Raw genomic sequence first — 25,589 nt, 5'->3', positions numbered from 1 at the left:
TGGGGAAACACCCTTTATGTGGTTAAGTTCCAGTCAGTTGTGCAGATTTTCTGGACTTCAGTTCTTTGATGCTGAGAACCAAAATAACTAGTGTAATAAAAAAAACTGGTTGTTTGGTTTTTTAAAAACCTGGCTTTTTTCCAACCCTGATATAAACATAGACAGAGGCAGGGTCCACATGGATGAAATGGGGCACACACTCATAGGAGCCGGCTGCCGTGCCCAAGGTTCAGAACTGTCGTTCCAGCCAGCCTGAGAGGGTGTGAGGAGTGTGGAGCAGCGACGGAATGAATTGGTGGGGGTAACGGGAGTAGTACCACCATGTCATGTTTCCCACTTGCTGGAAATGAAATCCCGGTCACCTTGTTGGTGGCCGATTGCTCTGACCACTTAACTACTGTGCCTTTTAATACCCTTTTAACTGAAGTAAACATTTTGATTCATACTTAATCTATTATTAGTATCTATATTATATCATTGCTTAGTTCTGGCAAACATTACCATTCATCATAAACCATAATTTTGGTCATCGACAATCATTTTTTTAATTGACCGTCATCAAAATGAACATTCATCGTCCATTATCATCTGTCACCATTACCTATCTATTATATTCGTTGTTGTCAGCCCTTGTCATCATCTATACTAAAATTAAAACTGTTTAAGGCAAAAAGTCTGTACATTGGATGAAATGATAAAAAAAACTATTGGAAATATCTAATTTACATTATTGAAAACTCTAAAATATAGTTTTTTAAATTTTTGTTTGTTTGAGCATCAATTGAAAACTACTTTATGGATTTGGATGAAAGGTTTTTTAATAGAAACGTCTTTGGCTAACTTAAAAATTTGGCTATATATTATTACTGAATTCCACTCATATGGAGGTGAAAAAGGGTTAAATATGGTTTTAAGATAGTTATATCTCTGAAACTAATCAGGCTAAAAAATAAATATTTGGTACCAATAATTAAAATACAAAACCATCCAACCAAAAATTTAGAATTTTGCCAAAATCAACTCCTAAGGGTTGAAAAAGGAGTAATTATATTTTTAAGTTGTTTAATTATAACTCAGAATTCAATTAACTGTAATAAATTATATTAAATACCAATAATAAACATACAAATACAAAACAAAATTCTTTTTTAAATTTTGGAATTTCAACCCCTTAGGGGTATAAAAAGTGGTAATTATGTTTTAAGATTAATAATTATATCTCCACCTTTTTTTTTATAATGATAAATAATATTGGGTATCAATAATATAAAATACTAATACAAACAACCACAATTTTTTATATTTTGAGAAATTCAACCCCTAATGGGTAAAAAGGGGTAGGTAGGTATATTTTTAAGATATATAATTATATCTGAGAATTTAATTAAGCACAATATTGGGTACAAATAATAATCATACAATTACAAAACACCTCAAATTTTATATTTTGCAAATTTCAACTCATAAGGGGTGAAAAAGAGGTAATAAGTTTTGTCTGAGTTTATTTCAGCATAGTAAATTATATTGACTACCATAAATAAACATACAAAAACTACCAACCACAATTTTAATATTTGCTCAATCCAAACTCTTAAGGAGTAAAAAAGAGGTAAGAATGCTTTTAAGATAAATAATTATATCCAAATTTAATCAAGCATAGTAAATAATGTTGGGTAATAATAGTACATATACAATAATACACAATACAATTTTTTTATATTTTCCAAAATTCTAACCCTGCGGGGTGAAAATGGGGTAACTATATTTTTCAGATTAATAATTATACCTCTGATTTTAATAACTGTAATAAATTACATTGTGTAACAATCATAAACCTACTAAAATTACCAACCACAATTTTTATATAAATATAATTTCACATAATACCTTTTTGGTACTATAATAAACATAAGTAATCTACCAATCACAATTTTATCATTTTATGAAATACAACCCCTAAGGGGTGAAAAAGAGGGAAATATGGTTAAAAGATAATTAATTATATCCCCTAAGCTAACCAAGCATAACAAAATAAACAAGGGGCAAAAAAAAACTCACAATTACAATTTTATCATTTTGTAAAATTCCAGCCGTAAGGGGTGAATATGGTTTAAGTTAAATAAATTTTAATTTTTTATTTAATCAAGCATAAAAAATATTAGGTACCAATAATAAACTTACTAAACTTACCTATCACAATTTTTACATTTTGCGAAATTCAGCCCCTAAGGTTTGAAAACAGGTTAAGTAGGCTATGGTTTTAAGATTATTAATTATATCTCTGAACTAAATTAAGCACATTGAATTATTTTGGGTTCCAATAATAAACATACAAAATTTACCAACCACAATTTACCAGTTTGCAAAATTCAAACTAAGATTGGTAAAGGGGTAGGTGTGTTTTAAAACCAAAAACTGACACTTCATATTCCATTAGAATAAGAAGTTAGAAACCAAAAAAAAAAACTTGTATTTAATGTTATGTATAGCTTTTTTTTTTTTGCATTTATTAAAATGTGCCTTTTAATAGGGGTGAAAACAGGATAGGGCTTTATGTATTAAAAAAAATTTATGCCGAAGCTAATTAAGTAGGACGTAAATTAATGCTAAAAATAATAAACTATAAAATTAATATTTATCTTATTTTCAAGATTCTTCTGAATCTACTAGATCTAAGGGTTAGAAATTAAGAATGAACAACAAGCACATAGAGTTACGAATTGTATTTTATCAGTTTTTCTGGATTTCGTCCTTTTAGGGTGTGAAAAGAGAATAAGTCATGTATTATCATAATAAATTTATATCTCCATAGCAAATAAAGTTGGATGTAAGGAACTTAGCATGAATAAAGTAAATAATGAATTACGTTGAGTACTTTTACAATTTTTCATAGTCAACCCAAAAGCAGTGAAACAGGAGCACAATAATTTTTATAGTAATAAATCATATAGCCAATCAAATTAAGATTAAGGTAAAAAACTGAGCAAGAATAAATACAAAATTATGTTTTAACATCAGTTTAAACCTTTACCATTTTTATATATTTGACTGCGAAAAGGGTGAAAAGCAGGTTTTTTTTTATTCTTATTAAATTCGTATCTCTTAAGCTGATCAAGTGGAATGTAAGTTAAATGATTTACAAACATGCAAAATCTACCAACTATTTTTTACAGCTTGCTGAAGTTCTACTTTTTAGTACTTAGGTGAAATATTGTAAATATTGTTTTAATATTAAAAATATATTCTGAGCAAATAAAACTTAATTTTTTATATAGGAAATGATAAATAAACATACTTTAAGCTACCTTCTCTTATTCAACTTTATTTTAAATATCACCTCTTAAATTGTAACAAGGATTAATATTATTTAAAAATAAAATTAATGTTATGGAATCCATGAAATCAGTATATTGAAGATATTTTTAAATTTAATAGAATTATGTTTATTATAATTATTTTAGAATCCATAATTGGTAATAAAGGGGGGGGGGGGGGGGAATGGGATGAGTTTGGTTTTTGTTTGGTTAGTGGATATTGCCTTATTTACTTAGTTCTGAATTTTTATATGGGCATCTGTGTGGGAAAAGATGAATGGAGTAAAAAATTTGGGGATATTAAGTAATACTAAGCAAACTAAAATTCATCTAATATGTTGGATAATAAATTTTATATCTGTATTATTTATTTCAAATAAAGATGTGATTGTATCAAATATATTTAAATAATGAGAGGTATTTGTAATAAGAAATAACTTAATAAGGTGAAATTATATAATTATTCCAAGCATAGCTTTACTATAGTAAATGATAGTGTTAGTGTAAATGATGGCATGAACATAGTTAAAATTAAATAGGTATGTGTGACAATTTTTAAAATTGTGTACCTCATGAAATTAAAAGTAGCCAAGTATGATGTCATCAACATAAAATAGATACTTGATCTATAATAAAAATTAAAAAGGTCTACACATTTCCACTTTAAAAATATACAAGGGTTATTTTTTTTCAACCTCCGATTGGCTGTAATAAAAAAAACGGGAATGAATTGGGAAATTATTTTAATGTCAAAAGAAACGTACATCTTTACTCTATTTTTACACATAATCACCGTGCAGATTGAGGCATTTGTCGTACCGATGCAATAGCTTTCCAATACCCTCTGCATAAAATGATGCCTCCTGCCTATTCAGCCACGTTTTAACAGTGCCCTGCAGTGTGATTACAGTTTCATTTCTCCATGGCATGCCCATTAATCGATACCCTAATCGCTCGTACACGAATCGACACGTCTCGTAGTGTTTACCCCCTCCACCAACCATGTGGAGCGGCCAACTCACACCTCAGTTGAAGCTTGGTTATGGGAATGTCAACATGGCTGCAACGATAAACTGTACGGCGAAATGCGAGCTGCGTGGAGTCATCCGTTTCTTACAGGCAGAAGGGCACACTGCAGCAGAAATCCATCGCCGAATGAGTGTTGTGTGTTAAAACGTGGCTGAATAGGCAGGAGGCATCATTTTATGCAGAGGGTATTGGAAAGCTGGTGCATCGGTACGACAAATGCCTCAATCTGCACGGTGATTATGTGGAAAAATAGAGTAAAGATGTACGTTTATTTTGACATTAAAATAATTTCCCAATTCATTCCCTTTTTTTTATTACAGCAGATCGGAGGTTGAAAAAAAAATAACCCTCGTATATATCTGTGTGTGTGTGTGGGCATGTGTGCGTGTTCATTGCATGTATCTCTACTTGTTTGCTACATAACATGTTAGTAGTGCTTATATGCTGTGGTATAGATACGTAAAATGCAGTTGATTAGGCAGTTGGCGAGTTCTGAAATGGTATTTTCAATGTTCGTAATGTTTCGATAATAATTTATATCCCTAATTTAAAATGTGTTTTTATAGATAGGTACGTTGTAAAACAGAGTAAAACAAAAAAAAAATTCTTATTTCTAAACCTCTGTAGCGCAGTTCAACTGTGAAGGAGGCCGGCTACTTAAGTAACCCAGGTAATTAGACTTCTACGGGAACCATTGTTTTATTAGTCTTGTAATTCCTGACTGCATCACTTTCTTGAGGTCCTCGCTGTAACAAGTCCTCGAAATGGCTTGTCAAAGTAGGCGTCCTCGCTTGTGGCGTTAGCAGCGCGGAAGTCATGTCCTCAGATCAGTGCCAGTAGTTAAGGTCCTCGTAAAGGAGCATGTGTACGTATAGGTGTGTGTGTGTGTGGGGGGGGGGGTGTGGGCATGGGCATGTGTGTGGGGGTGTATGTGTGTGTGTGGGCGTGTGTGTGCGTGTGAAAATGTTTGGAATTAATAAAAAAAAATTTCATTGTTAAGATTTTAGCAATAATCTGAAATTGTGTGAGCGAAGCCACTGGTTTTAAGCTAGTCATAGAATAAAGGTACAGTTGGCAGCCTTCGATCTTGAACATTGTGTGATTATTTGTCAATTGTGTTTACCGTACTGTGTTCATGTCATGTATCACATGTTTCAAAAAAAGTTATCAAAATTTAAACTTTAATATTTTTATGACTCCTCGCTACATATAAAAATTACATTTTGAATTGTGTTCACACGTTGTCAAACCCAAGCATCTCGGATCGCAAAGCATCGGTGTCTGAAATTTTCCTTCGCAAATTTGCAACTGAGTCCCGCTCGCAACTTAGCTGTTTCGGAAACTTGTTAAGGAAGGAAAGCCAGGTGGCAAGTTCCTTATGGATCCTTTGATGAACTCTCCTTCCTTGCCACGCACACCGCCTGCTACTGCTCGAGGACGAAGAGGACTTGTCCTATTTTTATGATGAAGAATATGCTTCAGTAAAACCATATTTTGAAAATCAAACAATAGAAAATTATGATGGGCTGAAATCTGTTCAAACTAAAATGGTGTATTTTGGTTTATTTTTCTTCCCCTCAAGTCTTATGTCTTCACATGGTTAATTAGCACTTATTGTTTGTGTACTTTTTTTCTCTGCCAGAAATTGATTGGCTCGAGGACGTAGAGGAAACTAGAGCTTGATAGTAGGGATACAGCTACTTCTTGGAATTAGTTAGGTCTTTAATTTTATTAACTTCCCCCCACCTCCAACCATTGGTCTTGTTCAGGTTTCAAGAGTCTCGCAGTAGAAGGCTGGCTTTTGGAATTTCTTTGCCAAGAAGTGAACCTGCTGACAGCTGTTACAAAAAAAATTACAGATATTTGTCTGCATTTAATGCACTTTTTTTTATACAATGTTGTAATTGTGTACTGATTTCTCTTGAATATAAGGTTTTGTTTGTTAGCTTGTTTGTAAACATCAAGTAATGTTTGAGAGTGTGTTCCCAATATGCCTCTAAACGTGTGGGTATTGTGAATGTTGGTGCAGTGGCCAATGTTGTGTGCTTTTTCAGGAGCTACAAAAGATAATAAGGCTGAAGAGCTTGAATGAGGACACGGACTGTGCAGCCTTCGCCAAGGAGGTGGTGGAGAAGTGTACTCTCATACACCCTTCCAAGCTTGAAGAGGTCGAGCAACTCATCTACTACCTTCAGAAACGCAAGGATGCTTCGCTCTCTACCTGTGAGCGACATTCTTTCATTTCCATTGAGTTCACTGCTTGAAGTTCCGTCTCGCATGCCATGTTGATTATTTTTTTATCTATTATTTTTGAAGGGCTATTTCTAAAAATTTGAATTGATATCTCCCGTATATCTGTGGTTCTGCCACAAATATTTTCAACAGATATTCACTTGGTGTAATATCATGGGTGTTAAAAGTCGTGCAAGTGATGCTGAGAGATAAGAAATAGAAACCACAAGACACCATATTAGTTCCTACAATTTTTATCCTATGAAGATTTTTCATAGTTTAAAATTGAAACTTTGCCTTCGTTAAGGCAGAGATAACATAGTGTCTACTGACAGTATTATTAAATTGTAGTCATTCCAAAAAATGAGTTCAATATTAAATGCTAATGATTTCACTGAGGAAACAAATTATTATTTGCCACTTATTATTTTCTTCAGACATTCCATTAAATTATATACTATGCTTTAGTAAAACCATATTTTGAAAATCAAACAATAGAAAATTATGATGGGCTAAAATCTGTTCAAACTAAAATGGGGTATTTTGGTTTATTTTTCTTCCCCTCAAGTCTTATGTCTTCACGTGGTTAATTAGCACTTATTGTTTGTGTACTTTTTCTGTCTGCCAGAGAAATATGACGGTTAATTTGTAAGTCAAGTTGTGTTTATTATTTAATGGACTTAAGTAAATTCGTCAGTTTGTATGGATGGACTTCGTACTGTACACATGATGGTTTATGCTCCTGTAAGCTCAGATTGAAGTGCTGGGTAAAATTCTAACATCGCTGCTTATTTGGGAATAAAATAATAAAATCCTGGGAAAAAAATTTTTTTTCTAACATTAAAGACGTTCTTCTATTTACCCGGAAAACAGTGTTATTCTTACTGGTTTCTAAGAAATTACTGTTTAAAAGATACATTAGGTAGCTTGTGCAGTGTAGCGACCGCTTCCATTGTGCTTTAGCATAGCAACTTGATTTGGTGGTTCTAAATATATATATGTATGTGTGTGTGTGTGTGTATTTTGTATTTGGATTTTGTAAGGGTAAATAAAAATTAAAAAATATGATTTGTGTTTCATGTATGGCCACGCCCCCGGCCTACATGAGTCCCAGCTGTGCATCTAAACCCCACCATCAACCCTTGACAGGGATTTTTTTAGAATTAAAGAGGCGCAGGGCACCTACTTGTTATGTGAAGTATCATGTAACCTGACTTAAAAAAGGAATTGTCATTACTTGTATCAAACATAATAATTCTTTTTTAAAGTCAGGTTATGTGCTGTTGCACCTGTCCGCATCTCCATACTCAAAAAATTCCCTGTCAAGGGTTGATGGTTGGGTTTGGATGCACTGCAGGGACTCGTGTAACTGGGTGGCCCGTGGCTGTACACGAAACACATATTATATATTTTAATTTTTATTTACCACCAGAAATATATTTTATTTATTCTCTTTGTATGAAAAAATAAACAAACATTTATATTTGAGTATAAGATAAAATACTAAAATAATTCTAGAATATTTGACATATTTTTAGAGGAGTATGTTTGTTATATTTTTCACACTTATCATAAATGCTTCAAATGAAATGAAATGGTTTATCAAATTATATCATTTTATGTGTGTGCTGAACCAACAGACAGAACAGGATATTTAATTATAATAAATACATAGTGCTAATATTAGGAAGAACATATTTTTATTTACGATATCAATGTTCTTAGTTCTCTATAACAAAAACAGGAGAGAACAATTAATTCATGTGTTTTCACATTTGTTAGATGAGAAGTTGCTTCCATTTTTGTTTCAGCTGTTGTTGGGCTGGTCCTGATATCACTTAAAGCATTTGTTGTTTTCCTAAATGCTTTTAAATTACAGCTGCAGCTTCATTCTTATTCAACCATCTGGTATTGTTTTGCAATTTGAGAGATAGGGGAACATGTTTTACTTACTGAACCTCCCATCTTTTGGTGGAGGAAGCAAAGAAATTGTACAGGCAGTCAACTGTAAGTAGGACTCTGCCTCTGGTGGCAAGCTAGTAGCATTCGCACCAAGTTTAGCAAATGTGCTGCACATGGCACAAAATATGCCAAAATATTTAATTCTTTAATTTGAGATTTAACTCCTTTGTACACACCAGCCATGTTTGACCAATTATCAATTAACAAGGGATAGAGGACATAAGTTCATAACTCACTTAATAGGTGCACCATAAAAACTGTTCAAATTATTTGTTAAATTTATGATTATTAATTATTATCTAAATCTATTGTATGAAACAATTTTTGATAATTAAAACAATTGCTGCAAGGGTTTGAAAAAAACAGGAGTAGAAATACAGAACAAAATTCATAATTTTTGTAGTATGTATATTAAAAAAAAAGTTTCATGTTAATTGTAAAATTTCTAAATATTATTTACAACTTTTATCTGAAAGTTTATACAACCAATCATTACTGCAAAAGGTAAAATTGAAATGGGGTTGTTGGACAAAAAAAAATCATAACTCCCTTGGTAGGATCACTATTAAAAATTTTTGTAAACTTTATAAATATTATCTAAAACTTTTGTCTGAAACAATTTTTGATAAGACAAACCATTACTGCAAGTGGTTGAAAAAACAGAGGTGTAAATGAAACGAAAATTTGTAACTTCCGTACCATGTACACTATTGAATCTATTCTTGTTTATTTTAAACATTTGAAATATGAGAAAAAACTTAAGTCATACTAAGTTTTGATACAATCAATCATTACTGAAAGGGATGGAAATAATAACAGTTGAAGGGAAAAAAATCATAACTACGTTAGTTAGTGTACTTTTAAATCCAATATAATTTATTGTAAAAACCCTACACATTATCTAAAATTTTGGATGAAAAAACTTTTTATGAGAGAAACTATTACTGCAAGGGATTGAAAAAAGAGGGGTTGAAATAAAAAATGTCCTATCACATACATTATAAAATTAGTTGAAATATATTGTAAACCATCTAAACATTATTCTAAACCGTGATCCAAAACAAATTTTTATATGACCACTTATTAGTGGAAGGAATGAAATTGAAATAAAGTGTTGAAGGTAAAAAAAAAATTATTGTAGCAGGCATGGTACGAAGTTCATTAAGTTATTCATTGCTGGATCCCTTGAATTAAAAAACATTTGAAACAAATTTCACTGCATGAAATATGAGAAAATGTGTAATTGATCAACTGGGAATATTGGAGAACATATAGGATGTTATGTACATTTTCTCACAATGTTCCAGAAATTTCCAGAATATTCCAGAAGAAATTGGTATTTCAAAATCTACCTGTGACTGTAGGCTGTGCCAAAAGGAATATTTTAGATATTTAACATTGAATCTTTTTTATTTTATAGGTCTGGTGTTCTATTAGAGATTGTTTTATCTTTTTCCAACATCCATAAAAAAATTTATACATATCCTGGCAATAAAATCGTTATTTCTAGATTATTGCTATATCTATCTAATATTTCTGGGTTTTTATAGTAAACCTTGCTCACTCAGAATTAAGTCTACTACATGAATAGAAATACAAGATATTTGTATTTTTCCCTTGATGGCAAGGAATATGAAATTTAGTGGAAATTGTGGGTAGTGGCAACCATGTTGAACATACATAGATGAAGTACATTGGAATTATCTATGACCTATGAGTACAAGTCAAAGGGTGTTATGTTGCACATTTACAGTTTTTGTTCGTGAACTCAATTAAATACCCACAAACCGTTAATACAGTAAGTAGTATAATAACTGTATACACAAAAATGACACATTTCATCCTAATCACATAACAGTGAGTTGGATTAAAATCATATTACCAATAGATGGACAGAAGACACGCGCAGCAAACTGTTAGTGTACTTTGTTTGCCTACGGACCTTCAAAATGTTATGTAAAATTAAGTATTAAAGGTATATGTGACCCTAGTTAAGTTCTAGTGCAATACCTTTCTATAACAAATATAAAATAAAGAAGTAACATATATCAAATCATTGTTGTATTAGGTATTCAAATTAGTTGATTAATAACTTCTTTCTTTTTTCACGTCTTTAACATTAAAACAAGATTGCAACAAAAATGAAGATTTCTTTTTCTCATTCTTTAGCTCTTCTTTTCAATTTTACACCAGACAGATTTTTTTTTACATATTTTATGATAAAAAAACTAATATCAAACACGGTTTAAACGGTTCACAAGATTGTATAATTGCAAACAGTAAAATTGATTTACCTGACAACCAAAAAAAAAACTAGAAAAGATAATCGTGGGTGAATGACCCCTACTGGGTTGTGGTTTTGATCAGCTGAAGATCAGCGCCAAGGGGAGGGGGGGGGAGAATTGTGGCGACTTTCCAAGGTCAGTTGGAGAGCTCCCCTCCATTCTTCCCATGACAGTGTTGCCAATCTAGACGGTATTTGTACCATAATTCAGCTGTATGTACCACCTTACCATCACAAGTTTGGATGGTATGCATAAAATACCACCTTTTGAGCATTTTGACAATATAATAATGTATGCATCTTTCAATTTCAAATAATTCAGTTCATCTTCCCTCGTACTATGTTTGTTGTTCTGACGCTGTGATATCTGCAGTTGAGCATCCCCCCCACGGGTAAGTGTGGTGTCCTCTCAGCCGGCAGCACGTCCGCGGGGGAGGAGGCCTCGGGCTCGGGCAACGAGAGCCCCGGCTCGGCCAGCCTCGCGGAGGCCGCCAGCATCAACCGCGTGGACAGCTACGTGGAGCTGCTGTACGAGGGCACGGCCGACAAGGTGCGGGGCTCCGCGCTGCTCCTGCAGCTGGCCCGCAACCCGGACAACCTGGACGAGCTGGGGGCCAACGGTGCGTCACGCGGTGGCTCTGTTTCATGCTGCTATCTTTTTGTGAACAAAAAAATAACTGCAGGTGTCAGAATTATTGGACTCAAATCAAACAGTTAAATATTCGATAGTTTCTGTTTGTTCTACATGTAGTATTTCAGAATCACTCGGCTTTGTGTGATAATGGTAGATGAACTAAATTCATTGCACACAAAATACTAATGTACTGTTTAATTGGTGAAAAAAAATTATCTTAAAATATATATATATATATATATATATATATATATATATATATATTGTGTGAGGGTTTTTTTTTTTTTTTTTTTTTTTGAAATCATCTTGAGTATAATAATTTTCACACCTCTGTGACACTTTTGCAAATTTAATCAGCTTTTGGAAACAAGCTATTAGAAATTTTCAGGAATTCATAGCATTATTCATATATAGACACACACACACACACATGCGCGTACACACACCATGCACACGTTAGTTGTCCATTACTACCATTTTGTTTTAGCAAGTTCAGAACATGATGTTTTAATTTTTATATAGCACACATTTTCATATTGTGCTTTAGTTTTTGTTGTTCTGAAACCACTTGAGCATGCTTGGTGCATGGCTGTAAGTATCTAACAAGCAGGCCATGAAAACAGAAACCACCCATTTCAAGCATTATATTGTGTATTAAAAAATTACTAATTATTATTTTGCATCTTTTAATTTTTCATCACATCGCTGCTGCGGATGAGGAATGCAGTGATCTTTTATACTCTTTTTGCTCTCGTTACTGTTCGGCAAGTTGTTTACATCTTGTTTCAAATGTGTGTTTTTTGTGAGTTGCACTCTAATGTATAGTTTTTGATGTGAGTTTTATAAACTATATAATGTAAATAGTGTAAAATCCACCTGGTGAAGAAAAACACACACTGGCAGTGTACGACATGCATACCTAAAATTGGTTCAGCAATTTTGAAATATTTTTTTTTTATTCTACGTTCACTCTTAGCTGAGTTCTGAAATAAACAAACACAGCCGTATCACTGCGCCGCGTCAGCAAGTGATAGGTTGAATTCATCTGGCGCGCCAAGCACTAGTTGCAACACACACACTTCAGTACAGTCGGTGCTAATAAAATAACGGAGACGTAATATAACAGGAAGCACCGTAGCACTTTGTTCAGCGTAGGTGGTTCATTTGCGAAGAAAAAACTATGCACTTTACGCCTAATAACCGTCTTCACAAAATCATCACAAGTTTTTATAACAGGATACTCAAGTTTTCTTTTCTTCCCGGAAGATGTTAATGTCCCGGTGTCCTGTAATTCTTTCCTTGCACGAAGCACACTGCTCTTCGAAACACGCCTAAATTCCGCAGTTAAACTCGCAATATCGTTCACACGACAATCTGGATATTTGTCTGAAAATGTTTTAAAAACATTCAACACAATAGTTTTCTGTGCACTTTTCAAAGGCTTTCCCGTTCTGTGTTTTACAAAACTCGGTCCGACGTCAGCCATAACAAACCGTGCGCGCGCGAATCCGAAATGCAACTGTTGCGCCGGGCATCAACTGTACACTGTACAGTACCTTTTGTCTATGCCACCGTACACACGGCGTCTGCTAACATAATTGTAAGTACATACTTGCTGACACATTAAACTGTATTAGAAATTAATGATGAATCGCTATAATGCTATATATCAACAATTGTTATAAAAAAGACAGTGTAAAAATACTTACAAATGGTACGTAACCAAGGGACTATTTCTTGCGCACGAATAATGTGCGCGGAGGCTGGCAGCCAATGAAAATGTTTGTTTACAAGAGGCTTTGTTTATTCCAAAACTCAGGTAAGAGTGAACGGAGAATAGTCACCTTAATTTACAAAAAAAAAAAAGGGGGTTTTTTTTTTTACTAAATACTTAAGTTTAGTAGTATGATTGTATGGCATATAATAACACTATTAATTTTTTCCCTGCTCTTGACCATGATCAGTCATGCAGAGGAAAATGTTATTTTAAGTGCACATATTGAAATGGTGCAATCTTCACCATGTGTTATGTTCTGTTAACAGGATTCCTACAATCTGGATGGTCAGGGAGATAGCTATAAAGTCAGTGAAATGTAGTGGAAAGTAAAATTTCGAAAAATAACTCTGAAAGAAATATATCTAATCAAAAAACATCATAGGTCTGGCTATTAGCTATGTATGTACATACATCATCTCTAGTTGCAATAAATTCTGTTCCGCTCACTGTATCTTTTGAAGGTTACTGCAGTCTTCTGCATGCAGTGATGAATGAAGATGTGAAAGTAGTAAAGAAGTTCACTAACTCGGCTTGTATGTCTTAAGTTTTGAGATATATTAAGTATTACGCTGTATTTACCATTAATAGTGTTTTGCTAACACACTTACTAGTTTGTTTTAAAATACAGTGGAACCCCTGAATTACAGTTTTCAAGGGGAAGACTGAAAAAGGTGTAATTCGGAGGAAAGTATAATTGAGGGGAAAGTAAAATTTTACTAAAAACTACATGATGATAGATATAATTATTCTTGAAGTCAACGCTTGATGTAATAAAGTTTTACAACAATAACTATATTATTTTTGTTTGCAATTAACTTTAGTATTTAATGGCAATCCTAAAACTTAAGTAAAAATATGTTATAGGCCTAACATTAACAATAGATATTTTTTAATTTTTTTTTGCCATTGGTCGATATTGTTCTGCTGCATTTTCGTTGGACGTTCGATTATGAACAATTGTGTTTAATGTAGACACGATAAGTTCTCAATGCCTTGGCTAAGGCCACATGCGATCCAACTTGGTTGTCAAACTACCTCAAAATATTCCATTTTTGCTTAACTGTTACAGCGTTTCTTTCACGACCACTCGCCATTGCATGAATATTGCGATAATTAATCATAAACGTGAATAAATTATCTGTAGAACGTGTCAATAAAGCACGAAAATTTACGTCAAGGTAAACTAAAACAAAGCCCAAAATCACTGGTACCAAACCAACACAGCGGTGCGCAGTATGTGTTGCCAACGTTTGACAAGGAGTGAGAAACTGTATTTGCTACGCGGATGTGTTCCTTTCACTACATGGAACGATCACCCATGAAACACACCATATTTCAAGGATTTATATATTTTACGGTGATATAGTATTTTAAATAATGCGAACCTAACCTAACCTCCTAGAAAATAAAAATAGAAAGAACTTTTATTTATGTAACTGACCGAACCTAACTTAACCTTTCACTTCGGTAAACTTCGGAACTGTTCGGGTTGTGGCTGTGGCTCTCTTGCCTGTGAAAAGAAGGCTACCTGTTTGTTGCATGTGGAGTAGTAAGCTTTTGTGTGTAACCATCCACATACTTTGTTTTGTTCCAGGTTGATTATGTAAAGACTGTTACAGTTCATTATGTCTGACAAAAAAACTGTATTTAATCAGCTGTGGCTGAACCCAGCTGTTTCCAGATTTTTCAGCATGGGTGCATCCTGTAGATGGGAATAATACTCAAGAAATTTGTAGTGTGTGTAAAAAGACTTTGAACTTGAGCAATATGGGAAAGCAAGCATTAGTTTCTCATGGGAAAGGACCAACCCATTTGAAAATGGTGGGAGGTGCAACAAGTCAGACTTTTTGTCTTCTTTTTTCATAAAGACGCCAGGTAATATTGCAAGTTGTTCTGGATCAACAGCGATTTCAGACGTTAACCTAGACAAGGGACAGAGTAGTGATTCTTCTTGCTCAAATAGTGTCTTCACGTCACAATGCACTCAGCTTCAGATAAACACGGTCACTAGTCTACAGAATGTAGTGCCTCAAAGAAATCTCAACAATTATGTTTTAAAAGAAGATGCAATGAAAGCAGAGATTATTTGGAGTCTACAGGTTGTGTGCAAGAAAATGTCTTTTAATTCTTGCAGTAACATAAGTACTGTATTTAAAATTATGTTTCCAGATAGTGCAGTTGCCAATGCATTTACTTTAGGAGGAGATAAAGTTGCGTATGTTCTTCATGGGCTAGCACTGTACTTCCAGCAGAATATGCTAGATCGCCTGAAGTTGTGCGAAAATTTTGTATTATGTTTTGATGAAGCATTGAACAAAGTAATTCAGCGAGGACAAATGGACACAGTAATCAGGTTTTGGGATAAAGAAAAGCAAATGGTTATTACCAGATACTTGAATAGTGTGTTTCTTGATAGAAGCACAGCTGAACATTTGCTTAGGCATTTTTTGGATGGAATTGCTCCTCTGTCATCTTCCAAAATAATACAGGTGTCTATGAATGCCCCCAACGTCATTTTGAAATTTTTCAAATGTCTCCAAGAACACATCAGATCCACTACAAGCAATGAAACTTTCACATTACTGAATCTGGGAACGTGTAGTTTGCATGTGGTTCATGGTGCTTTGAAAACTGGCATTGAATCTGTTGGATGGGACATTAGTACCTTGTTGCTACAATTATATTTTCTTTTCCAAGATTCTCCAGCTCGGCGAGCATTATTTACAGAGTTGACGGAATGCACAATATTTCCTTTGAAGTTCTGTAATGTACGTTGGCTAGACAATGCCAAGTGCCTTAAAAGAGCGTTAGAGATATGGGATCATGTTGCAAAATTTGTTAATGTAGCCAAGCTTCCGAAGACAAAAGTTGCAAAAACCTTGATTGAAGCTGCTCAGGATCCATTTGTAAAGTGTAAATTGGCATTCTGCAAGACAATTGCAGATAGTGTGAGTACTTTCTTAAGAAGTTTCAAACTTCAAAACCCACGAGTCCATTTATTTTTGAAGCAGTGGAGAAACTTCTGAGAGAAATTATGAACCGCTGTGTAAAGCCTGACGTGATGAAGTATACTAGCACAAATCTGCTCTATTGATGTAAAAAAAATCAGACAATTTGATCCTAAGCAATAAAGTTGATGTTGGATTTGCAGCAAAACGCTTTCTTGCAGAAGTATCAACCTCTGTAACGGAAAGAGAAAAGCTTGAGTTTATGCATGAATGTCGTGGCATGTTGACAGCCATGAGTGCCAAACTTCAAGAAAGATATCCTTTGAAGTACAAAGCAGTTAGAGGATTGTCTTCTCTAGATCCCTCGATTATTCAACACTCACCTTCACTTGGTCAGAAAAGGTTTTCTTTTCTTTTAGAAAAGCTACTTTCTTCAAACAAAATAGATGATGAAGTTGCAGAAAAGGCTAAAAAAAAAGAATACTGTAACTTGTGTGATGTGAAGAAAACTGTACTTAGGGAAATGTTTCAAGAACACTGCGAAACTAATGAGGAGGCAAGACTCTATAGCACCTATGGAAACTTCATGAGAGGAAGTGAAGTGTACAAAAACCTGTGGGAAGTAATTAAGATATGTCTTCTGCTCTCCCATGGTAATGCAACTGTGGAAGGGGGTTTTTCAATTAATAAGTCACTATTGGTTGAAAACATGCTAGAAAAGACAGTGATAGCACAACTCCATATTCAAGATGAAGTGCAACAGGCAGGAGGTATTGAGAATGTGAAAATAGATAAAAGGATGTTAGATTATGTGAAAAGTGCTCGAAAACGATATCAAGATTATTTGGAACTAAGAAAACAGAAAACAAGTGAGGAAACAACAAGAAAGGGAGAAAAGAGATTGTTAGAAAAACAAGTGAAAGAGTTAGGAGAAGAAAGAAAAAAAAATTATGAGGTAAATAGAAGAGAAAAAGGAAGCAATGGAAAGGGAATTAAAAGAACTTGAAAAAAAAAAAAGAGCTTTGCTGTAACTAGTATTTCAAATTTTTTGAATTTATTTGTTACATGTTAACATTTTGTTTTGTAATTGAATTACGTATTTATTGAACCACAGTGTTTTGAATTTTTTTTAATATTCATGTCAAAAATGGAAGTTTTAGTAAAGTTTGTGTCTGCTTTCTGATATTTATGTTGAAGGTGTGGTACGGTTAGCTGAAGGGGAGGAGGAGGCCAATATAATTAGTGCACAGTTAAAACATCAATATTTTTTGTAAAGCTGAATTTTTTTTCGTAATTGGTCAGGGAAGTTTCAATGAATGGTTAGGGAAAAGTCAGGGAAATAAATTTGACTCAGACTGTAGGAACCCTGGTTAAGCAGTTCTTAATTTAGGCATTCAATCAATGTTAAAAAGGTTTTAAATGAGAAAATGAGTACTAAGCACAAAACAAAATGGTTATTGAAATAAAACAAATTGGTTTTATGATAATGTGATATAAGTTCAGAACACAAAATACTAGCTTCTCAGCCTCTATGATTTAAAATTTCCTCCCAACACATTAATTCATTCTAAATTGCAGAAGTAGTAAAACTAGTATGTACGTGTAACATTAGGTTATGTAGTTTGCTGATTACAGCACTCATGTGATAGGTATGGAGTTATTGATGGCATTAGTGTTAATAGTGCACATATCTGTGTCTGTTTTGTGTGGCGCAGAGTCCGTGTTGAGTGCGCTCTCCCGCGTTCTGCGAGAGGACTGGAAGAAGAGCGTCGAGCTGAGCACGAACATTGTTTACATTTTCTTTTGCTTCTCCACGTACAGCCAGTTCCATCACGTCATCCTCCAGTACAAGGTCTGTGCTACCTGCCTGCTTGCCTGGAACGGAACACTACTCTCTGTTTAGAGTACCTTCAGTTCTTTTATTGTTCTGATGGTCGACAGTTAGTTAACCCTTAATACCCGAGTTGACATTTATAGTGCACAGTTCTGAGGCAAGGACTGTGAGACCACGGATGTATTTTTGCTAAATAAAATATACACAGTGTCATTTTTAACTGCTTGATAATGAATACTGAATAATTTTTTTTTAATTGTATCCATTGCTAGCGTAGTTCCCGTATTTACGTGAATATAATTCTATGATTTTTACCAAAACTTGTAACAACCCAGATTACAGCCTTCCCCATGCAATCCAGTAAGAATAATTTTGTTATAAATTGTTTGTCATATATCAGGTTAGATGTAAAGTTTTTCCTTTTAAAAGTTATTGTTAATGTAATTCACCGGGTTTATTGTTTTTATTTATTTTTTAATTAAGAAATTTATTTTTCTAGTTTTTTTTTTTTTTTGCTGGCTTCTTTGTGTGGGAAGGCGTGCTGAAGTGATTCTCCTTCATTTTTTCTACGACCGAGGCTTCGTTTCACATGCTAGGCGTGTGAGTCACGGTCACGGGAGTGTGAGAGAGAGACAAAATTGCTGCATCGTGGGAACAGAAGTAAGCATTTCATGGAAGTTTCTGTTGCTATGCACCGTGATTGGCTGAGAAATACGTCAGCGAGCCCAGGTTACTGCCCGCACAAAGGAAAGGAAGGTCCGGTGCTCGGACAATGACTAACTTTACAGCCTTCCTTCCCTTTGTGCGGGCAGTAACCTGGGCTCGCTGACGTAATTCTCAGCCAATCACGGCGCATAGCAACAGAAACTTCCACGAAATGCTTACTTCTGTTCCCACAACACAGCAATTTTGTCTCTTTCTCACACTCCCGTGACCGTGACTCTCACGCCTAACGTGTGAAACAAAGCCTCGGCCGTGGAAAAAACAAAGGAGAATCACTTCAGCACGCCTTCCCACACAAAGAAGCCAGCAAAAAAAAATACTAAAAAATAAACTTCTTAATTAAAAAATAAATAAAAATAATAAACCCGGTGAATTACATTAACAATAACTTTTAAAAGGAAAAACTTTACACCTAACCTGAAATATGACAAACAATTTATAACAAAATTATTCTTACTGGATTGCATGGGGAAGGCTGTAATCTGGGTTGTTACAAACTATGGAAACTAAAAGTGGGGGTCGCATTATAATCGCAAACTTTTATCTTGCCAATGGGAATAGCTAGGTTGAAAAAGTACATGCTCTGTCGCTTAAATGTGTCACTTATGTGACTTAAGACCACTGTTAATTACTGCCTCCTGAACCTACACAGGCTGACAGATGTGTGATGCAGAATGAAGGAGAGGGTATGAAGTACGAATGGTGTTTGTAACTGGTTCTTTCTGCTTTTCTTCACTATGGCTTCTGTCTCTTTCACCCTTTCAGGTGACCACCGTATATCACCACATTCTTAGCTCCCTGAACAGCCCCCCCCCCCTCCCCCCCCCCCTCCTATTCTCACCATTTTGAACTACTGTAATAAAAAACAATTTTTTTTTCTGACTGCAGCGTGGTGTTTCAAAAGAGACCATGTAATCACTCTACTGATGAAAGTGGCTAGAAAGGGTCTAGTAAATATAGAATATATCTAATAATTGAAAAATTATTAAGTTTTATGTACCTGAATTGTGATTTCCATTCCATAAAGTCTTTTTCATAAATTTATAATTAAAAAGTTTGGGGCCACATTATATTCAGAGGCGCATTATTTTCCGGTAAATAAGATATATGAAAAGTTTATCTGTTAAATGTGATGCAAATTTCAAATTCCAGTTATCTTTAATTTGGATCCCAAAAAGTACTTGTAATATGCCCTACTAATTGGAACATAGATATCAAGGGTCCAAAATACAATAATTAGAGACAAGATTTTATGGTTTTATTTTACGTCCAATTTTGTTTTTAAAACAGATTTCCGTGTTATTGTTTTTATTTTTATAAAAACTTGTTTATTTATTTGTAATTTTTTTTATATTTACTCCACAAAAATAGTGGTAAAATTAATATGCTGCATTTTACGATAAAATAATTTGTAATAAATTGGTCTAAAACAGATATATTCACAAGAATAAAAATATATTAGCGAGCATTTGTGGTTTAGAAGTGATTCAATAAGAGATGCACATGCCTTATTTTCAAACATTAAAAGATTACTTTTGTATCATTTGAATTAAGTTTGATTAAATGTAACTTAATTCCATGAAATGACTTGCATTTTGATGTTATGTAGTGTAATACCCCTAGTGTCTTAAAGAATAATTCAGTAATTAGATAAAAAGATTTGGAAACACTGAATACTGGGGCCCTCAATTGATAGCTATAAAAGTCAACAACAGAGGCGACACTAGGAGTAAACAAAGAAAATTTAGAGACTCCCTACGAACACTTGGGAGAAAAAGGATCGTTCTTATATATTAAACAAATAAAAAACAACTGTTACGTCTATAGACTTCCTTATTTTATTAATCATTGTTCTTTCTTTTTTTATAGATTAAATTTTCCTTAGTAACATCGTTTTTTTTTTATAAGTGATCTAACATAAATTCCTCACAATTACACTTATTATATGATATTCCTTAACGTTATTTACGAGAGGGCCGGCCCTGAATGTATAACAAAAATTACAATATTTAAAAACAAGAATGAAATTAACATTGGTAACTTTAAGAGTTGTACATATAGTCCTTGCAAAACATAATATAAATTTCTTCTCCTCGACTTGCTTTTACTGTCCGCTGTCTTAACTGGGTTACACTATTTTTTTTGTTGAGTTTGTGAATAGAATAATAGAATAATGCGGGTATCACCCGGGGCTGTAGGTAGACGGTGAGCGAGGTAGTTGGCCTAAAGGTGGTGGGGTCTGCTCAAGAACCGACTCCAGAGGTTCTGGCAGAGGATTTTGGCTGCCCCAAACTTGGAACCCTGTCTGAAACAGAAGTCCAAATTCCAAAGAATTAGACCTGTTTCCAGACAGTATGCTTAAATGGCGCAAAAGGCCAATATAAGGAAAATTAAAGGGGGGGGATGTTGATGTCAAGACTTACCAAAACAGGGTGTTGGTCCTGGCGCTCAGGAGAGGGCGTCTCGTCTCCGAAAACTCGAACCACGATTCGCGGTAGCCACGGAAGTCATCATGATTAATTTTAAAAAAATATAAAAAAAATACTAAATTTCTCTAGGTACTTTCAACTAAACTACTGACTGGTTAATAATAATTTTAGATAGGGACTCCATCCCTCTAGTCTGAGCAGACTACATAATATACGGTGCGATGTCGATGATTCGCCGAAGATCGCAACTACAAACGGTACCAGTCAGTCAGGAGGCGCGCACCGAAGTAAGTTCAGAGCGGGATATCACCAGGATATCATAAGCGCGGGGTCTCTAGAGAATGGGAAGGGGGGTAGGCTCTGAGCCGAAAATGACCGAGTCCACCCGAAGGTGTCCGGCATAAAAAAATTAGATCTTACTGGAGTGACTGCGCGACTGAGGCGCTATCTTTTGGTGGCGAGAGGAAGTACTAATAAATCGACTTGTGACCGACGAGAGTGTCAAGCTAGGGGGTAATGGAGTAACCAGTGGTGCCACCTAGCGGCCTGAGACATAAAGAGGGGAAAGGTTGTCGTTACCTCCGCGCGAGCGCGGTAGTGTCGGCGCCGCCGACGCCCACGAGTGGCATTTGTTACCACAGCCGTCGCTAGGTGTCGCTAAGGTGTCGCTAAGGTCCAGAATCGTAACTGCGGCTGTCAAGCCTGAGATGGCCTTGACTCCGGTTAACGTCCCCGTGCGGTCGTGGCTCCTAGCCACACTTCTGAGAAGAAAGTGGTGGGTGAGCAGTAGGGGGATGGCTTCAAAAAACGCATGGTCTGTGGGACACAAGGCCCACGGGATCCTCCTGTCATGTCTTGCTGCTAGTGAACCTTATACCGATTCGTGACAGAGTTAGCAGGGCTCAGCACTGCTTCACAAGCTGCTATAGGCAAAAGAAGACCCGCGAAGAAATAACGTTACCGGCTCCGACGTGCCTGGAGGCGGGAGAAATATTAGCCAGAATGCTAGCCTAGCATGAGGCTGGGAAAGAAAATCAGCTCGCCTCTGAGAACAGAGGCTGAGGGCCTGGCCGTAAAGAAAATAAGATGAGAGAAAAAAATAATAATTCCAAAAATATTTAAGATTACAAAATTTTTAAATAAAACGTGCCTAAATCCCTAATACACGGCACAGTAGTGTGTTGACATGCTTTTTGGTCTTATTTTGATTTTATTGCAATCACCATACATATAATCTTGTCTCTAACAATAATGTACAAGAAAACAAAATTATTAACTATGGTGTTGAAACATTCAACACTTTAAATGCTTTATTCATTAGCTCAAGTTTCCAGAACCAAAACATATTGCAATTTTATTTATATATGTAATTACATGTTAAATGTACAATATCTTGGAGAATGGTAACATGATCGTTATGAAGAATAAATATTGACCTAGTAAACATCAAGGTTATCAGTGTTGAATTTTTTATTTACATTATTCCTGTAGTATTTTTCTTTGAATCTTTTTCCTCTAATATTGAATTCTTTGAATACTAAGGATTTGATGGCATTTGAGAATTTTTTTGGTCCATCCTTTTTTTTTTTTTCAAATGAAATCACAAATTGTCAAGTTGACCATACTATCAATAAAATTTGGAGAAAAAAAATTCTTAAACATTTACAAAATTTGTTTTTATCGTTTAAAGAATTTAAACTTTAAAATTATTGGATTTTGGTTTGGTCATAACTAGGGACATGATTATATGGTGTGAAGGCTTCCATGAGCTTCATAGGAAAGTGTCAACAGGTGAAGTACATTCACGTGAACCTTCAACTGCGTGTAACACCATCCTTAAAAATAATAAAATAATTTAAGCTGAGTAAACAGTGTTCAAAAGGGTAATCTAATAAATTATAGCCAAGGATGGATGCAAAGGTTAAATTAGCAAGTAATGAAATTAACACATGTCGTTTAATCCTAGGCAAAAGCCTCACGTAAATCCTTGTACAAATACATCATTCTTTCACATACAAAAGTAATACTGAGTATTAATTAATACTGATAGCAAGAAAAAGCAGCGGTACAAATGCCACGGCAAAATACGTGAACGCATATCTATATTTTCTTTAGGATTAAATACTTGATAGAATACATGATAGAAACTTGATAGATACTTGATAGATAGAAATTTTACAATTAATTTAATGCTTACATACAGGGACAATGAATGTCGTTAACACAGACAAATGCCTCATTAGAGAATACAAAAAACGTTAAATGAACATGCAGGCGACCGCGGCCTGACCTACACTAGGCGGTATAAAGCTTACTTTAAAGCATGATAAAGCATGATATCAAAAGAAAACTCACAAATTAATACATTAAATACATTACGTAAAAGCGAAAAACAAGTCCTAGCGAAGAGTGAAGACATGACGGGGAGAAACGTCAAACAAACTACACATGGTATAGAGAGCAATTAATACAAAAACGAGCAAGGTAAAAATAAATGCCAAATAGAATTTAGAAGGTGACGGCCGAAATAAGAATTTATAGTTTAGCTATTACCAAGTACCAATTACATGACTGTAAGGGTCACCACCTTACAAACACTTACGTGCATTCTCCCCGCTGTCACACTCTCTCTCTAAAGCAATTATCTGACTACATGCTTAATTCAGCAGCGCACGACCAGCACCGACTGAGTGCTAACGAACAAGAAGAGCCTTCAAGGCAATACACCTAGTTTTAAGTAAGAAAGAGGGCGCCACGCGCATGCGCGGACACCTCACGAGGGGAAGTCAGACACAGCACTAGACGCAGAGAAAGGGGGGGGGGGGGGAAAGTAGGAAGGGAAGGAGCGCCGAAGCCCGCCGCGCGGCGCGAAGTTCAAATGACGCGCACCGACCACTTCAGGTGAATTGAAATAAAACTGAAATAATACCAAAAAGCATGTCATATACCAAATAACACCAAAATTCACAATAATATACACTACAAAGCACCAAAATACAACTAATCAGCATTTTTAATCAAAATTTAACTCTTACTACAAGTAGCTAACTAGTCTTTTAAATATTAAATTCAAGGAAAGAAATTAATTTAGCATTTAATCAAAAATCCAATAACTTAATTAACAATTAAACAATTTAATCAAATATTATTTGGAAAAGTTTACTTTTTTAATCCAGCAACTTCTATTAATTACTCATTTTTAAATTACGACCTTAGAACATTTTTCAAATACAGAAATACAACAGACTTATTTTATTTGTTCCAAAATATTAAGATATGCGTATTAAAAATCATGTAAAAGTGCATCATGTATCAGTCAATATGACACCTTTTTGGAGAAATTCATATCATGGAACTTTTAGTGTATCTCATTTGTTCAGTAATATGTTTTTTTTTAAATAAACAGATATCATAAAAATAAAAAAAAACAGTAACACAGAAGCATACTGTTTTAAAAATGAAATTGGTCAGAATAAAAAACGTTAAAATCTTATCTCTAATCATAACACGCCTAAAAATGTTCTTCCCACTAATATGTGTTGCAAAAAGATACATATTGGGTGGACTCATGGTTAGTGTAGAAAATTTCTGAATATATCAACAGACCAATTACTGCCTTCAACTGTAGCATGTAAAAGTCATTTATGTCGCTCACATTTTTATTGTCTTTTTTGGCTCTTTGTCTACCAAGTTTTGATGTTTATCCATTTCAAAATTATTTGAAATTTTATCATTCTCTACCAAATCCCATAGAGTTAAGTATATGCTTCAACACCAAGATGTGCAAAAGCTCACAGTATATTATAAACTTGTGTTTCCGTGTTCATGCTCTAGATGTAAAAAAGTTTTCTGTCCTTTTGTACCTGTTTTGATCATAGTAATTTAGAACTGAGTACTCTATTTCATCATGTGATGTGGAATGTTCACTCTTTTCTGGTGTGGAATGGTCATTGTGAATGGCAAAATCTTCATCACAATCATCAGCATCACTACTGTAACCAGTAGCGGATCCAGCTCAAGCCCCCTCCAAAAGTATCTGGGTCCACTATTGTTTTAGTGTTTGCCTTTATAAAGCCTAGCCTCAGCTGGGTCAAGCCCCTCCCAAACCTAAATCCTGGATCCGCCACTGACTGTAACCTATATTAACTTTCTGAAATCCACCGACTTGTGATGGCATCAAAATTGGGATCATCAGCACAAATGTTTCTCTGCACTTAGTGGTCATAGTCCATGATGTTTACCCTGACGTACAGTCTCGGGGACTGATGTTTTAAAAAATTTAACACAGTGTAACACAATCTGCTAGATAGCTAGGGCATAACTGATGTAGGTATTGAAAGATGATAGGAAAGGAAGGTAGGCGAACTGGGGGAGTATACAAGACGCGAGTCAAGAAAACAAACATTTGCCATAACATGTTGCT

General features: G+C 34.7%; 1 protein-coding gene across 2 annotated transcripts in view; it reads left to right on the top strand.

Moving 5' to 3' along the window:
• LOC134546317 (kinesin-associated protein 3) overlaps positions 1-25,589 on the top strand; it is a 134,848-nt gene that overhangs the window by 3,713 nt on the left and 105,546 nt on the right. For both annotated transcript variants that reach the window (XM_063389056.1, XM_063389055.1), the window contains exons 3-5: positions 6,398-6,566; positions 11,235-11,441; positions 17,896-18,032. In XM_063389056.1, the coding sequence (XP_063245126.1) occupies positions 6,398-6,566; positions 11,235-11,441; positions 17,896-18,032 (513 nt within the window). The remainder of the gene's footprint in view (positions 1-6,397; positions 6,567-11,234; positions 11,442-17,895; positions 18,033-25,589) is intronic.

Source organism: Bacillus rossius, chromosome 1 (assembly GCF_032445375.1).
Source record: "Bacillus rossius redtenbacheri isolate Brsri chromosome 1, Brsri_v3, whole genome shotgun sequence".
NCBI lineage: Eukaryota > Metazoa > Arthropoda > Insecta > Phasmatodea > Bacillidae > Bacillus > Bacillus rossius.
The sequence above is the reverse complement of the archived record's forward strand: the minus strand, read 5'-3'. Positions and strand labels throughout refer to the sequence as shown.